Consider the following 17672-nt stretch of genomic DNA (forward strand, 5'->3'; position numbering starts at 1 on the left):
ACAAAGTCAATTCCATCTTGAATGTCCTATCTCTGTCAGCTTGGCCTATGGCGGAACAGATCTATAGCCACAGTGCCTTTAAGCAGATGGCCCAAATCATCCCAACCTCTCAGAAGCAATCTACGCCAAAGGGGTTTTCATTGTAGGAAGGTGAGATGAGAGGATTGCAAATGGGCCCTTGCAAATCCTGTTCTTTTCTTTAAAAAAGAAAAAAAAAGCTACATCTCTCATTGCAAGGCTTTACAACTGCCTTTGTGTTACTGCGAAATAGGAGAAGCCAGCTGGTAGGGGTGGTGGCATCTGATAGTTTGCTCATTCTGTGGAGTGATAAGGCAAGTCTTCTCTCTCCCCAAAACCTCATAGTATTTTAGCTCTAGGTGAACTTTCCAAGCAAGTTTAGCCTTCCTACATTGGCCGGCTTCCGTGGGAAAGCATAATAAAGCCTTTCATTCTTCATCTGTACCTGGATTTTGGCTCAAAAAATACCACATAAAAACTGGATTTGTATACCTAATTCTTCAGGGAGCCCATACCTCTGGCATTTTAGGCAGTTCAGTAGCTCACAGGGCCTCACTTCTCTGTTACAACTGGAGTGGTTAGAATACATAAGGTATTTATTACATAAAATTAAGATAATATCTGAGGGGGAGGGTTCTTTTTAAATTACCAGGCATGTCTTTTATAATATGGAGGACAGAACACAGAAGTTAGTCACTTAAAATATCTAGTCTGAAATTGTCACAATACTACTGAATGTCATACTTACTTTTTTAATATCAGTAGCTTCCAGTACTCTGCTTAATGAAAAAAAAATTAGCTGAGAAGTTTTTGATATGCAATATATATGAGGATTATGTAATTAAAAGGAGAGGCCTAGGTGTATCTTAAAGGTTTAATAATATAATACTGGCAGGGTCATGTTCCTGCCTTGCACCACAAGATAATCTAGTCCTAGAATGAGAGAGGAGAACATGAATGACAAAAAAACAAACCAACAACAAAAAAAAGGTGTGCATGGCACTTTTAACCTTTGAATTAGAGCTTGAACATGGATATTGCTTATTGTAAATTTCCCCTCCATTCACATTCCTTTCTACAGTAGATATTCGTCCATTGTGCACCTGGGCCCTCAGGGGTGATTACAGAAAACTCTGCCTTGATCTGTCTGTTTTTCAAATCTGATGGTATCTGCCTCAGGACTGTATAGACCATTTAAGAAAAGGGTGGAGCTGAATTATGTCATTTAGTCATACCAGTTTCTATCAACTCTGGCTTGACCCTTAGTTGAACTTGAAACTTTTGTGCTGAAGGGAATGGTAATGCAAAAGAGAACTGAAATGACTTGGAAAAGAAACATATAAACCAAGATAATACAGCATAAAACTAGAACAATAATTAATGTTGTTTCTCAGTAGAGCATTAAAAATCATTGTGATAATCAGAGTGAAAGATACGACTTCTATCTAAAATAAGACCAGTAAAAGGATATTGTTTAAAAGGAATGTGTGTGAACTGCAAGTTCATTATTTGGAGGAAATTATCTGTCATGATTTTAAAAGGTTGCTGTCCTTATATCCATTTAGTTATTTTATTTTAAATAGGTCTTTAATTGGAATGGAAGAACTGTATTTGTTTTGTAGTTCTTGATTTTTCCTAGTACTGTGAATGGTGTGATTTATTTGCAGTATGATAATTTTAATTTAGGCAAATATATATTTTTGAATTTTAAATTGCATCCAAAATTAGTTTAAGAAATGCGTTTTGGAAAAGTTAAAAATTGGAACTGCTTACACAAACAGGAGGCCAGATTGTTCCCAGACTTTTTTTTAAGCAGGGACTTCTCTGAGGATTCTCTTCTGGAAATTACCCCCATCATCTTGCTGGTGGGTGAGGGAGAAGGATTTGTCCTCAAACTCCTCTTGGAAAAGTTGCCCCCAAACTCAGTGTTCCAGTAGTAGGCCGGCCTCTCCCTACCAATGTTACTTCACTTCCTCAGCACTATCCAGGACTCCCCTACACTGGACAGCTTCTGGGGAGCTATGGAGAAAAATTAGTGAGAGGCTGTACTAGTTTTTCCTGGTAACTTTTATGGAATTGGAGGGACATGGATTGGGAAGAAAGGGATGGTACTACAGAGGCAGCAAAACTGCTCCTTCCATGTGAAGGACTCCTTCATTTATAAATGTAAGTGAGCATGAAATGTTCCTAAGACAAAGATAAGCCCTCTTCCCCCCTTGAGGGCAGTGTTGGGTAAGCTACCAAAAATGTCTAATTCGACAGGATCACATTTAAAAAAAATTGATACTGACCTTATTTTCCCCCCATAGCTAACCTGAATAAAAATGCATACTTTGTTGTACACACGTTGTTATACAGTAATTCACTGACTGTACTGTAAGAAAATTGTATATGAATTGTTTGACAGATTGCTGTACAAGATTTTTGTGGGATAATAGATTTATAAATAAGATTTTTCTTTTGTTTTCCAGATTCAATATTAAGTAAACATGGGTGCATTCTTGGATAAACCAAAAACTGATAAACATAATGCTCATGGTACAGGGAACGGCTTGCGTTATGGCCTCAGCAGTATGCAGGGATGGAGAGTGGAAATGGAAGATGCTCACACAGCTGTTGTAGGTATTCCCCATGGCCTAGAGGACTGGTCCTTTTTTGCTGTCTATGATGGTCATGCAGGATCTCGTGTGGCAAATTACTGTTCAACACATTTATTAGAACACATCACCAACAATGATGATTTTAGGGCATCAGAAAAACCAGGATCAGCTCTTGAGCCTTCAGTGGAAAATGTCAAGAGTGGAATCAGAACTGGCTTTTTGAAAATTGATGAATATATGCGCAATTTTTCTGACCTCAGAAATGGAATGGACAGGAGTGGCTCAACAGCAGTGGGAGTTATGATTTCACGTGAGCATATATACTTTATCAACTGTGGTGATTCGCGTGCTGTTCTCTATAGAAATGGACAAGTGTGTTTTTCAACACAGGATCACAAACCTTGCAACCCAAGGGAGAAGGAGCGAATCCAGAATGCAGGAGGTAGTGTAATGATTCAGCGTGTTAATGGTTCATTGGCAGTTTCTCGAGCTCTGGGCGACTATGACTACAAATGTGTTGATGGCAAAGGCCCTACAGAACAGCTTGTTTCTCCAGAGCCTGAGGTTTATGAAATTTTAAGAGCAGAAGAGGATGAATTTATCATCTTAGCGTGTGATGGAATCTGGGATGTAATGAGCAATGAAGAGCTCTGTGAATTTGTTAAGTCTAGGCTTGAAGTATCAGATGACCTGGAAAAAGTGTGCAATTGGGTGGTCGATACTTGTTTACATAAGGTATGTAACTATTTTTCCTAAAAGTTGTTTTACAATTGTTGATCTTTGTTTAGATGAATACAATACCAGTTACAAAGAAGAATTTCACTTCCCTCTGGTTGTAATTCAGATAATGCAAATAGCTTGCACTTCCTTCTTGTTGCCCAGAGAATTCTTCATGGTTGCATTGTAGCCTGCAGCACACACTGTAAGCTTCGCTTGAATGTGCTGCTGTTTTTCCAACCAACAACATCTGCAAGGCTTGTGCATGTGGCAGGACTACTATAATATACTTAATGCTTAATTGAGCCCTGATCTTGCACTGAGCTTCATATAGGCAGATTCAATATAGGGCACTGATGTCCAAATTCCATGTGAACAAGTTCATACCACTTGCAAGATTAGAGTTGAATTTGAAGTTTTAGCCTCAATGTTCTGCAACTCTGGAAGAGGAGGGAATTTTTTGAGTCCCAATGACTATCTTCTATTGACTGTGAAAGGTGAGAATCCTTTTAGGCCTGGTGCAGAAGGAAACTTTAAAAACAAAGGCCTTTCTACTATGGTATTCTCCCTACTCCAGAGTCCTATTGTGCTCCTGCAGGAGAGTGGGTGTGATGATGGATGCTAGGAACTGCCCCCTGGTGTAGGTCTGAACAAAAAAGGCTACATAAGGACTAGTAACCCTGGGTTTACCATATTCGTTTGGCTGCTGGTGGTTGTCATAATATTCTCTCCAGATTTGCAGTGCAAGAATGGATAATTTCTTAAAACCCTCTTTCAAATCTTTATGCTATATAGAAGCAGCTAGGATACCTATTCTTCTTCCAGTCCTTACTAAACTCCTTTACAAGCTCCTCAGACTACAGCATCAAGAGTTTCAATTAAGCTTATACAAACATGGCAGGCAGAGGGAGGGAAGACCAAACTTTTGATTAATCAGCTCTGTGAGGGAATTAGTATACACTCTGGGAATGGGTGTATAGTAGTAAATTAAATTAGGGCTAGGATTATAGTTTTGCAAATTACTACTGAGCAAAAAGTGAGGTACAAGAGAGAGATTCTGACAGAAAGTAGTGTTGATGTGTTCGCACAGTATGTGTTGAACTGTAATATCAGCTGGAAATATGTAAAAATTTCCAAGTGGAAGATTAAATTGATATTAAAAATTTGTAGTTTTGCACAATTTGCAAGAAAATTGAGTGTTCCAGATTAACTATATATTAGTGGCTGACCTGGGGAGGTGGATAGAGAAACATAACGTTATGTTGGTTCTTGGCCATATAAGTGATCTTATTCATTTTTGGAACTTCATAGCATCAAAGTGAAATGCAATTTAGGCAGTGACACAGAATTCAGATGAACGAATATATTTGGAATGAGCTGTAATGTCTCACCTGAGTATTTTCATAGAATAAAATATTAGCTATTTTAATTTGTTATTGGTTTGGGTAACAGTTAAACAATTTCTTCATTTTAACTTGTGATCTTTTTGTTGTTACCTTTTAAACAAGTGAAGAAATGCTTAATAATTATATATTTATTATTAATTGTAAGATAATATATAAAATTTCAAGACTATAAAATAATCTTTTTCTACATGAAATATATTGCAGCTAATTAACATGTTACAAATGTGCAATAAAGTAATTGTGTTAACAATGGTTCATTATAATATCTATCTTAGAACAAGCTAGAGTGATTAATAGCAAGGAAGGCAAGAGCTTTAAAACTAAGGATCCCTCTCATGTACTTTTTTTTTTTCTCTCCACTATATAGGGAAGTCGTGATAACATGAGTATTGTACTAGTTTGTTTTTCAAATGCCCCTAAGGTCTCAGATGAGGCAGTGAAAAAGGATGCTGAGCTGGATAAGCACTTGGAATCACGGGTTGAAGGTAGGAAAACCACTTTGTGTATTAAAAATGCTGCTGTCTGCATAAGCTTAAAAACCTAATGGTTCTCAAGTTTTAAATGATGCTGTGCCAAATTCAGACCTGATGTAAGTAGATAAAACTCTATGGATTTCCAAAATTAGAAAAAGGGTTAAAAGTTATTTGGGGTTAGCTAACCCTGACATAACCAATACCTCTTCCTTAATCTATATGTGAGTTCCCCCTTCCCCCGGAGCGCTGCTTTACCGCGTTATATCCAAATTCGTCTTATATCGGGTTGCATTATATCGGGGTAGAGGTATATTGTAATATCATGCTAACAACTTATTTTATATTTAGGGTTGCGATGGCACTTTTGATTTACTCTTTTAGACTCTATTTCTAATGTTTCATTTCAACCCATAGGTGTTTTTGTTCTTCTCCTCAGTGTTTCCTGCCACAAGCTTATCAGTGCTGTGCTCTACAATCTGCACTGACTGCCTGTTAGTTTCAGGATTGATTTTAAGGTGTTGGTTCTGACCTGTAAAACCTAAATGGCCTGGGACCTACCTGCTTAAGAGATCACCTCTCTCAGCCCATTGTATATTGCTGTAGTTCAGGTTACTGGAGATGCCTGAGCTGAAGCTCTTTCAGTATGAGAGAAGGCATGATTGGCAAGATGTTTGCCACTAGAGCCCTGGACTTGTGAAATTTGTGTCCTCTCCAGACCCATGAGAACCCAAGTAATGTTAGCTTTCAGGGTGTGCTTTTCTGTTTGCAGATGGGTGTTGGGTAAAGATGGGTAATGGTGATGTAGGAGTCTGGTGGATGTTGCTTTAGTTCTTGTTTTTATTATTCTATTGCTGCATTATTTAGCTTGATCTGGGGAAACTGATGGTGGATCTATTCAATGTATTTAAAAAATATTGTCAAGGGTGCTAGGATCATTGGATGGACATGCTTTTATTGTATGTAGAATAGAAAAAATCCAAATAAAAATAATAAATAGGGCTAGAGATAACTGTAGTGATTTTTTTACTTTAGCTATTAAGGAGAGTGATTCTTCTCAGACTCTTGAAAATATCTAAAAGAAAAGCATACTACTAACTGTTCACAATTTATTGTATACCTACTACAGTACTGTACAGGACACAGCATTTTCTAGTGGTTAGACCACATGCCTGGCCTTACCACTGTTACCTTGTGCAAATCACCTAACTTCTTCATCCTTAAGTTTCCTTATCTGTAATGCAGAGGTACTATTACTTTTTAGGAATGTTTTGAGATTTGTTTTAAAATGCATTGAGATCCTTGAATGAAACTTGCTGTAGAAGTGCACAATAAACAGTATTATTAAGCATTCACTTGCTTAGAATTATGCAAAGTTAGTTAAACCTTATTTGTGAAAATATCATTCTTTCTAAGAAAATTACTTCACTTAGTATTCTTGTTGCACACAGTTATATACAGAATTATATGGCAAAATATAGAAGTGGGTCTAAACTAAACTTTTCTTATGTGCATTAGTGTCTTAGTATTTAATAATACATTCATGGTGGAATAGCTGATGATACAAGACCCCGATATTTTTAAAAATTATTTTTGGTGCCTTGAGGCCGTGAGTCAGGAAGGCACTTAAGCATATGGTTTAGTAGTCCCATAGACTTCAGTGAGGCTACTCGTGTACTTAGGGTTGAGTTCAGGCTTTATGTTCTTTGCTAACTTGGGACCTAGATTAGGTATCTTAATAGGTGGTCTGATTTTTTTTTTCAGGGGTAGTGAGTATTTGCAGCTCCCACTGAGTTTAATGGTAGATAATGGTGACTTCTGAAATGCTAACTTTCGGCATAGTTCCTTGAAAATTTTTGGCGTAAATTCTTTGGCTTTCTAGATGACCTATTTTAAGATAAAATACATTTCATTAAGTGTATGTCTGTTGAATAAGTGAACATACAAACTGTTAACAGACTCTGGGAAAGCCACCCACACCCATCATTGTCAAAAATTTTCTCATGCTACTTCGCTTTTCCCAGCTTCTTTGGTGTCTGTTTCTGTTTATACTGAGGCCTGGTCTACACTGTGGGGTGGTGTCGATCTAAGTTACGCAACTTCAGCTACGTGAATAATGTAGCCTAAGTTGATGTACTTAGATCTACTTACTGTGGTGTCTTCACTACGGTGAGTTGACTGCTGATGCTCCCCCGGCGACTCTGCCTGCGCCTCTCTCCGAGCTGGAGTACAGGAGTCGACGGAAGAGCTCTCGGGGATCTAGACTAGACGCAATAAATCGATTCCCGCTGGATTGATCGCTGCCTGCCAATCCGGCTGGTAGTGAAGACATATTCTAAGTAGCTATGAAATACATAGAACAGTAAAAACAGGGCAGCTTTTGTAAATGCATATTACTGAAAAGTTTAAGGGGTGGCCTATCAGATAATTTCTAGTTAGTTTGAGTGGGTTGATTTTTGAAAAGATCTGGGAAGTATACTACTATTATAAGCGACTGCTTTTTGTTTATGATAGTCCACCAAATCTAATTTTGGACAGAAATCTATATAATTCAGATTTTGACCTTTCTTTCATATATAGGGGAATATTCCTTTTGATCTAATACTATTTTGAAATAACTCAAAATGTAAATGACTGGTAAGCCAGAGTATTCAACAGAAATAAGTTACCCAGACATTTGTTAGTAATATTATTTCAGTTGTTTTTGGTTTTCCCACAGGAGTTCCCCCTGCCATTCAATGTTCTGTACGTTGGATAAAGTATAAGACCTTTAAGTGACATACACTTGACAAGGAGTGAGAGTTAGTAGTCAAGAAATTTATATCAAGAATAGAAGCAAGTAAAGAAAACAGAAGACAAAGCAGAAGAACTCACAATATTTCCCCTCCCTATTTTTCTCCCAGCATATTTCATCTGTCCTCAATAAATTCATTATCTCTCTAGCCTTTTGACATATGTCTATTGTTTCCTTAATAAAGTGGCTGAATTCTGGTTTAAGAGATTGGCAGCCTATAATTTTACTATTAAATTTTTTCATCAAATATTTATAGGACAGAAGTAGACATTTTGTGGGAGCTTGAAGTAGACACTTTAGATGGTTTGTTTGCTATCTGAGTGTGGGAAAACTGTTTCTGTTGAAAAAATTGTTTGACTCCATTGCATCTGTTGTGTCCAGATAACTTATGTAATTTGTCTTTATAATTTACGTCATGACATGTTTTACTCTTCAACGAGGAATATGTTTGGTGCCAAGTTTGGAAAAATTGGTTGAATATTTAAAAAAAAAAAAGTAGCAGCTTTGTAAGTGAGAAGGAGCCTCTTTTTAAGAAAACATCAGAAGAGGGCTAATTGCTCTCCACAGTTTTGCATGCATTTTTGGATAGAATGCACTCTGGAGAATAGAGTGCAAGAATTGGTATTTTGTGAAGTCATTTAGTTGAATTTGCAATCTAATATACTTTATAGTCCCAGCCTGTTAAATGGAAGAGTTATGTTGCTGGTGGGAGAGTGCCAGGCGACCCACTCTTTTTGTTTGACTTCCTGCTTCCTAGTTGATTTTTTATTAGTATTTTTTATGTAGGTATATTCTTGATGTACTCATGCCCTGTTATAATGGTCAATAAGACTGTGTCTTCCCGTGATCACAATCACTGTGACTGTATTGATTGTTTTCAGGCCCAAATTCAGAAAGGTACTTAAACATGTGCCTAACTTTCAGCACATGACTCATCCCATTGATGCCAGTGGAACTACTCATATGCTTAAGTTAGTCATGTGCTTAAGTGCTTTGCTAGATCAGGCCTCAGAGTAGCATATAGATACATAAAGATTTGCCTATCCAAACAGAGTGAAATATAACTGACCTTATTTTAAAAGAAATTACTTAGTTGTCAACTGAAGGACATGAGTCCACTCAATAATCTAAGGTCTTTGATCTTTGAGAGGTGGTGGTGGTCCAGTGAATTGCAGTAGGAGTACTATTTTGTTCTTTGGAATGAAGAATTGGAAAGTGGTATCTTCATCGTTCAACCAGTATTTTTAATTAACAGTCCTTTTGATATGAGACATGATCGAGTAGTTGAATAAAATAAACATGTGGGATTTTAAGGAAAAGGTAGCTTCTTAAAGTTACAGCAGAGAAAAAACGGATATTTTCAATTCACTGCTTGGCACAGGATTCTCAATATCAGCAATGATAATTGACAAGACTTTGGTCAGCTTTTACTCTGCTTCAGTGTGACAAAATTGAGTAACATCAGAGATCCTGTGAGCTGTTCGTCTGCAGGTTTAAGAATACACAGCATCAGTTTATACTAAGTTAATATTTTCAAGATTCATTGCAACCATAAGGACTAAATATCTTTTTTGTTGTTGTTGTTTTGTTGTTTAAAAAAAAAAAATTTGGTCTTGCAGAATTTAATGGCATTCACCAGGGAAAGCTCCCCTCTCTTCCCAGCAGAGTGGATTTTTTTTTATGCTCTCCTGATACACCAGTAATCAGAGTGTACCAAGAAAATAAAATTCTGTGTTTCCATGATGCAGACAATAAGGGGAAAAACATGCAGGACCTGGACTAGTCTTTGAGAATAGAGCATAATAAGTAATTGCAACTACAGTTAAGTTACGTGTGATATTTCACAAAAAGACCTAGTGTAGGGTTTTCTTGCCATGAGGAATCAGATTTTTCAAACATTAGGTGTTAAAAATGTGCATGTAATTTCAGACTAATTTGAACTTGCAGTTGTACATGTGATTGTAATGGGCTTTTGTGTTCCATATGTATATTAAAAATTACCTCAGGGTTACTAATTCTTCCCAGCTTCATAGAGGCACTCTCCCATAGACTTCACAGAAAAGCAGAGACAGGATCATAGCCCAAGTGTATGTCAAGATATAGTCTTTATCCAAAGGATGAGGTCAGGAGCAGACAATAAAAAGGGAACTAGCAGAGAAGAAATTCAGATATCCAAGATCCAACACTGCATCTTTCTACCATTGCTTACATATCAGAAGAACTTGGTCCCATTCAGCTACTGGTCTACTGTTTCTATATGGGAGCAAAAGTTACCTCTGCTTCCCACTGAGAAGAGTTAAGGAGGGAGGAGCTAAGAAGAGAGAGTGAGTGTTTGAGGAGGGACAGAGTATGATGGAATATGCAGGAAAAGAGAATAATCTATTCTGGGGGTGAGAGGGAATGGGACGGGGAAAGAAAATATAAAGATTTAAAGAATAGGAAATACTGGCTTTGTCATTTTGCTTGTTTGGGTTTTTCTTGTTTTAAGATTTTTTTCAAAGAAAAGGAATTGAAGGAAAAGTAGAGAATGAAATAGGAACATGTAATGGAGAGAGGGAGGGAAATTAACTTTTAGGATGCGTGAATTTGTTCTCTACCAGATGGACATAAAAGAACATGATACATTTCTTCTAATCACATTGGTCATTTTATGAAATAACATTTAATAAAACTAACGTGTTTACGGGGGCAATACAATGGTAGTTGTGCTTTCAAATTTTAAAATGCTATCTGCACCCTCAAAGAAAGAACTTGGTAGAAACTGCCATTGAGTACTGGATGGCAAATATATGTTGGCAATTAAAATATTGTGTGAAAGTGCGCTCAACAGCAAAAGTAAAAGCAGTATGGTTTTGTATTGTATTTAATTTCAAGCTAGCGTTATAAAGAAAAGATATGGGATAATTCTGTTCAAATAAATATAATAGATCTTAGAACGGTTAGTATGTGAAATAAGACACTAGATTGCAAAAAAACAAAAACAAACCAACAACATTGTTTCCTAAAAGGAAGACTGTTTGACTTTGCCCCTCTGTTAAGTCACCACATAAATCTTATAACACTTTTATTAATATCTGTTTGTTCTGCCTCCATAAAGTCTCTTAAATTGCAGAAGTGGTGTAAAGTTAATTATGTCTAATAAGAATGATGTAGCATTTGTTTTACTTATGAAATACCCATGTTAAAAATATTCCAAGTGTTCTTTTTTTAAAAGAGCTCTTCCATGGTCTATTAAACTGTGATAGCTAAGAGGCTATAAAAATTTTAATTACTTTTTTTATATTTGAGATATTGGCACCTTTCAATAAAAGTGCTTTAAATAAATATTGTCCTGATGTGAGTTAGAAAAATACCAGACCTTTTGACTGAGAAATATACTTCCTGAAGCAAAGCACTTAAGTCAAGCTCATAGAAATGACATTTTTTTTCCACTCACTACAGAAAAGTTCTGTAGATTTTAATGGGATATTAGCTCAATTTGATAACCAAGACATTACTTTTATGTTGGTGGTGGTTTAGTGTGCTAAGGATGGTGATGTGGATATAATCTTGTGTCTTAAATCACAGTTAGTCTTTTAATATAAAACCCCAAAGTAGTGAAGAGTAAGGTTCTTGTTAGGTTTGCACACATCATTAAATTGTGTGGTATGTAATGGTCTGTAAAAATCAAGCTGTTCTAGGGCTTACTAGTAACGTTCAGTGACCCTATGTGGTTACAATTTGATTTGACTGTTTCATATGCCTTTCTCAAGTGTTCAGTGCACTGCTTAGAAATCACTTATGCTCTCAGCTGGGTCTGAGATTGTTTTTAAAGGGGGCTATATACTGTAACTCTTATAAAGCTACTTTTGTATCATGACATCTACAGTGTGTTCTACCATATTCCAAAGGTACAAGCTATGAGTAGTTCCGAAGTGTATTTGTAAGGTTGCATTTGATGGATCAAGGTCAATAATTCATTTATCCAACAATGAACATGGCTAACTATCTCAAATATTTTAGTTTCTTCATTTTAATGGGAGCTCTTCAGGTGATTCATTTACAAAACAAACAAACCAACTTTGGCAAACAAGTGATGTGCATGAGACAAATTATTCAGGGAGTGGGGGAGAAGTTAGTTATGTTTGCTAATATTACACTACTATTTCTAAAAAAGTTATCTGCCAAGTGTTTTTAAGAAAAGCTACAGATGGGGCCATAGAGGGAGAAAAAACAGGGACGTGACAACTTTATTTAATACATTGAGTTAGTTATTTGGAGGGACGCAGTGTGGTGTGAGGGAGATAATTATTTTGTTTAGTTAAAGAAAGGGCGTGTTTCTTCTAAATCGATAGTAGCTGTGAATAACTTTAGTTATTTTTTAGTTCACATCATGTTCTGGTAGTTGAATGTTGGCTTGATTAGTGTGGTATGTTTTGTAGTCATTTGTTGATACTTTTCATGATATGGAATGGCTTTTATTCTGCTTGTGATATATGAAACAAAGGCTTTCAACTATTGGATTTATACAGTAATGGCTTGGCTCTTTCCTGTCTGACGTATCTTCTCTCTCTGTATGCCACACTGCTGCAGCTATGGTCAGCAGAGGCACTTCAGCTGGAATCCCATAGTTATAAAAGATGTTGACAGGGCATTCTCTGTGAGTGCTACAAGAATCAGGAACTTACTGCTCCTCTTAGTCTGAAATATTCTGTATTTTGTGACTTTTTGGGCATGCAGCAAAAGATATATTTGATAAGATTTTTGAAGAGAGCTGGAGATACACTTCCTGAAATGACGACGGTTGGAAATGAGTTGTTTTTGTGGCTAGGTGGCTGGCTGGCTGAGAGAATTCTCTTTTGAATGTTTATTTTACTGCTGGTGAGGATTTGTTGTAGTATTAATTATGGGTTAGGGTGCCCGGAATCTTGTATAGGTGTCTTTATTATTTAAATCAAAACAAATATTTTATTTAATTCTTAATTGATCACATATACACTCTGGATTTAAAGAACACTTACATCTTTTTGGACCAAATTTTAGGCTTTGTTTAAAAAAAGTTTTTAAAAGTAGTATACTTGTTTTTTATTTCACATAATTGTCTTTCTTGGGTTGCATAGGTTTAAATGATTGTGTCCCAGTAAGTAAAGTGTTGATGTACGAGACAGAATAGATTCCAACTTACTCAGCCTTAGCTAGGTTGGGTCTGCAGGAGTACAAAGGATCTTACTCTGAATACACCAAAAAACAAAACAAAAAAACCTTACAAGTAAGATGCCATTTTTATACAGTCACTTTTTAAAACTAGTGTGGTTGATAATGAATTACTCCTAATTCAAAACTATACTTTTCTCTTGGTCCAGTTCAAAGCCTACTAGGCAGTTTAAAGCGCATTAGTTGGCAGATAATCATAACTATAACTTTTTTTAGTTCCTTCTTGAGGAATGGAAATGTGTTTTTTCCCTCAAATATGCTAATCATTTATTATACATCTATATTCAGTTTGTTTTCAGTTCATTACTGTTTGTTCCCTTTTAATATACACATAGCTAGAAATGTTAAATGCTTCAGTTTTTTTAACCTAGTATATCCTGTACATTACCAATTCATCTGGAACTTGGCATGACATGAAAATAGGCAGGAAATATCAAGTCTCTGACTTCAAAAATCTGGTGGCAGAGCATATGTATACTCTACCACACAAAAACCTGTTAAAAGAACAATGGAGCAGCAGGTCTATGGAAAAGATAATATGTGATCGTTTAATTAAATTGTACCATAATGCATACATAGAAGAAGGCCAAATTGAGGTTGCACAGGCAACCTTAATTCTGGCATTTCCTAGCTTTTGAGTGCTTGAGTGTGAAATTGAAAAACGTTGTTTTCAGATAGACTGTGTGTGTGTGTGTGTGTGTGTGTGTGTGTGTGTGTGTGTGTAATTTCCTACATTTTTAAAAAGCAAACTGAAAAAACAGATTCCATCATGTGACAGCATCAGGGTTGGGAATCTTTAGATTCACTGCACAGACCTTTGACACTTGAACTGATAGCAGTAGTAGATTGTCCTCCTCTGTGGATGAACACTAGAAGGGATGGGACACTTTGCCAGAGGGTTTCACAGATGTTTGCTGATAGTAGAGGAATGGTGAAACTCAAGAATCTTGTATCGGGGGTAGCCGTGTTAGTCTGTAGCCACAAAAATCACAAGGAGTGCCACTGGACTCCTTGTTGTTTTCAGGAATCTTGGGTTCCATTCCCACTCTAGAGGGAAGTGTTCTCGGCTGGTCACAGACTCTTCTGCCCATTCCTCCAAGCATGACCCCAACCTATCTTTGGATCAGTACAGTCTCTTTCCCACCTCTGGCTCCTTGTTCCCATCTCACTTCTCAGGTTTCTCATTCCAATCCCAGTCTCCTTGCCCAACCAGGCCTACTCTCACCCCTTGCCAACATTTTATACAAAACGTATTTCATTGGACATCATTCCACAAATAGAATTTTAGAATGTCTGTGTTCCTAAAATTCCTCAGCTAAGTGAGCTACTACCATCTCCTTTCGTATTTAATAAGAGACAAGAGCCACAGTGGGCAAACAGGAATCAAGGAGCATTTTCCAGAAGCCCCTAAAAGTGAGGCCAACAGCAAAACCTTGCCACCTCATTATACTTGTGTAATCAGTAGTACAGTTTTTGTTTTTAGGATTTTCTAAATATCTTTGAAGATAGTAGCTTGGTATAATTTTTTTCTTGTCTACTATATAACCATTTTTGATGGTTGGAGTATTTATTTATATATGTGCTCTGTTTTTTCATACTGTCTCTTCTGTTCCCTTGAAGTGTTCCTCTGACAGTCCAGAGCCATTTCTGCCTAAATCTTGCCAATTCCTATATGGAGAGAAGTATATACAAATTTATCTTTTCTAGGCACGAGCTTTGGCCTTTTAAAATCCAGGGCTGGAATTTAAATGCCAGTTTTGCTGCCTCCAGCAGCAAACTAACACCTTCAATAGTTTTTCTCATCTAATCACTTTGAATATTTTTCTTGGGTTCTTCTTTTTTCTGCTGCCTTCACTCCTGGGTCCCATTCCACACCTGTAGGACCCAGTTTCTGGTCAGCAGTTGTTTCTTCTCCATATTAATTCACAGTGGTGGAATTCTTCAGTGAGGTGCAGCAGCAGTTGTGTATTGTCTGTTACCAGCTACAAGCATTTCCCAGCTAAAGAGTGGTTTGAGTAGGGTTTGTCAATCTGCTGAGTCTCCAGATACAGTGGCCACTTTGTTTGATCGGTCTCCCCAACGTAGCTTAGTCTGCTTCCACTAGTATTCTTTCCGCCTGCACTGATCTCCCATTCCTTGAAACAGCGGTGCTCAGTAGGGCTCCAAACTGTATCCCAGACCCCATCAGGTTCCCTCCTGTTGTTGGAACAAATTTTCAACCTGCCAGGTGCAGCAATGCCGAGTCTTTGGTGGGACAGCACTGTTCTCCAAGGTCAACAGAAAGCAGAAGATGCATGAGCTGTTTGGGTGTCCGTCCGTCCCCCTTTGTATCTCACCCTTCTGAGGACACCTACCAGTCCCTCACACTCTTTGTGGAAGCCTCACTCACCTATTTGATCTCCTATGGGACTTTTGTGGCCTCCTTCAGTGGGTTCAAGAAAATCAAGCAACATTGATCCAAGAAATCTCTTTTCAGAAGAAGGTAAAATTGCATTCTTATGTTCTTCTCCCTTCCACAAAAAGCGCAATTCTTAGGAAGATAAGACAAGGCCTAGTGCACCAGGCTACTGCTATGGAGACAGATAATGTAGGCATACCCCAAAAAGGAATTCCTTCCAACTAAAGAAATCTGAAGAGAAGCTGTCTTTTCCTATACCAGAACATTGGGAAATATTTATAGATTTCTTGTAGTTATGCGCAGAGTGCAAGTGATCAGCATACCTTATATAAGGTCTAGAAGGACGGTTATCCAGTTTGCCTTGATACACAAGCTGTCCTCTTAATAGCAAAGCTTTTAAAAGGCTAATCTTGCTAAAAGCGCTATCTTTCACATACACAGAGCAGTCTCTTAACAGACGACAAGGCTTTCTGGATCTGCCCTGAAAATCACTATGACCTGTTTACATCTAGGGTACATCTCTCTCCTTTATTCCAGCAAGTCTCCACCCTGGTCAGATGCGAAAAAAGGAAAACCAGACCCAGCTATACCATCCACAAGGGGCTTTTATTCTCCCTGTGTTTTGTTTATGGTAATTTGCATATACCTGATAATAGATGCAAGTGGTATGACCTTGCCTTGTAGCAGCTCTGACTTTTCATATGAGCAGTCCTTAAGGTAAATTAACAGATAAACTAGAGATGTTCTATTTTCTGAAAAGAATTCATGTAACATAGTATACATACACAGCAATTCAAAAATTTCAGATTGCCAAATGTTTTAGTAACGTATATCTGGTTATTTTGGAAATGCATTCTGTTTACAGAGCACTTACTGCAACAGGCCTCAATCCTGACTGGGCCTACCTACCATCATACAAATAATGTTGCTTATGTACAATGGGGAAGTAAGAATTTTTATTTGAAATTTAAATCTTTTTCCATACTAAAGTAATAGTACCTTGGATTTTATTTTATTGTTTGCAGCTGATTCATTTTAAACTAATAATTAGGACTTTTTTGTTTTAAACCAGAAATTATGGAGAAGTCGGGTGAGGAAGGAATGCCTGATCTTGCCCATGTAATGCGCATTTTATCTGCAGAGAATATCCCAAATTTACCACCTGGGGGTGGTCTAGCGGGCAAGTAAGTACAGTGCTGGAATGATTTATGGCTTTTAGTAATTATAATTTTGAATATAAATACAAGTACAACATGTTTCTTCATTAACTGAAGACTTGATTATCTTTAGTAGAGAAGATGTACAAACTTAAGTTACTAAACGTTTAACATTGCTCAGTTTTTCATATATTAAACTAGTTCACTGTCTGCACTACAGAAAATACAGGCAATACTTTCTATTCTGCCACTACCAGCCCCCCACTCCATCCCAAATAGGGAAAAAATAAAGACTATTTTGATACATAAGATATTGGTTTACCATCCCATACAATTACATTTAAAGATATAAAATTTGGCATATTTGGATTTTTAGTTTTTTATATTTGTTCACTATCCATAGAAAATAATAAAATAGAAAATTGAGCAATTTTCATGCTACTCTGAATTTTTAGCTTCAGGGCCCAATGTGTACTTGGGTCAGTGCCAGCGTAGCTTGCCTCTTCGAAGAAAAATTGCACCCATTTTGTTTAACGTCAGCCTGAAAGTTTGAAAGGTAGAAAGCACTTTTCAGTATTAAAATTGTGAAATGTTTTTTAAAAGGACATTTTAGGAAAAATTGAGGTAAGCCTATGGTGGGACACCAGTTTTTTTTGCAAGCCTATAGATGGGACACCAAGTTTTTTGCTAATGATTTGTTTGTGTCACTGGCAGTATGAGCCCAAGAGAGAATTTAAGTGAACTATTGTTCTGGTTGTTTAAGCCATTATTAAGCCAAGGTACAGACCTGTTTAAAATCTTCTACATTGGGATTCCCATACATGGTATCATTTCCCAGCATAAGCCTCAAAAATACCAATTTTAAAATATATATTTTCACATTTCACGGTTTGTTTATGGTAAGAATTGCCGCTCACCT

The 17672-nt window shown here is 37.0% G+C and overlaps 1 protein-coding gene across 4 annotated transcripts in view; it reads left to right on the top strand.

Moving 5' to 3' along the window:
- Positions 1–17672, top strand: part of PPM1B (protein phosphatase, Mg2+/Mn2+ dependent 1B) — a 104206-nt gene that overhangs the window by 77121 nt on the left and 9413 nt on the right. For all 4 annotated transcript variants that reach the window (XM_026652517.2, XM_026652516.2, XM_026652518.2 and 1 more), the window contains 3 exons: positions 2490–3353; positions 5109–5226; positions 16669–16780. In XM_026652517.2, the coding sequence (XP_026508302.1) occupies positions 2508–3353; positions 5109–5226; positions 16669–16780 (1076 nt within the window). In that variant the 5' untranslated portion in view covers positions 2490–2507. The remainder of the gene's footprint in view (positions 1–2489; positions 3354–5108; positions 5227–16668; positions 16781–17672) is intronic.

Source organism: Terrapene carolina, unplaced genomic scaffold (genome assembly GCF_002925995.2).
Source record: "Terrapene carolina triunguis isolate 2854851 unplaced genomic scaffold, T_m_triunguis-2.0 Scaffold120, whole genome shotgun sequence".
NCBI lineage: Eukaryota > Metazoa > Chordata > Testudines > Emydidae > Terrapene > Terrapene triunguis.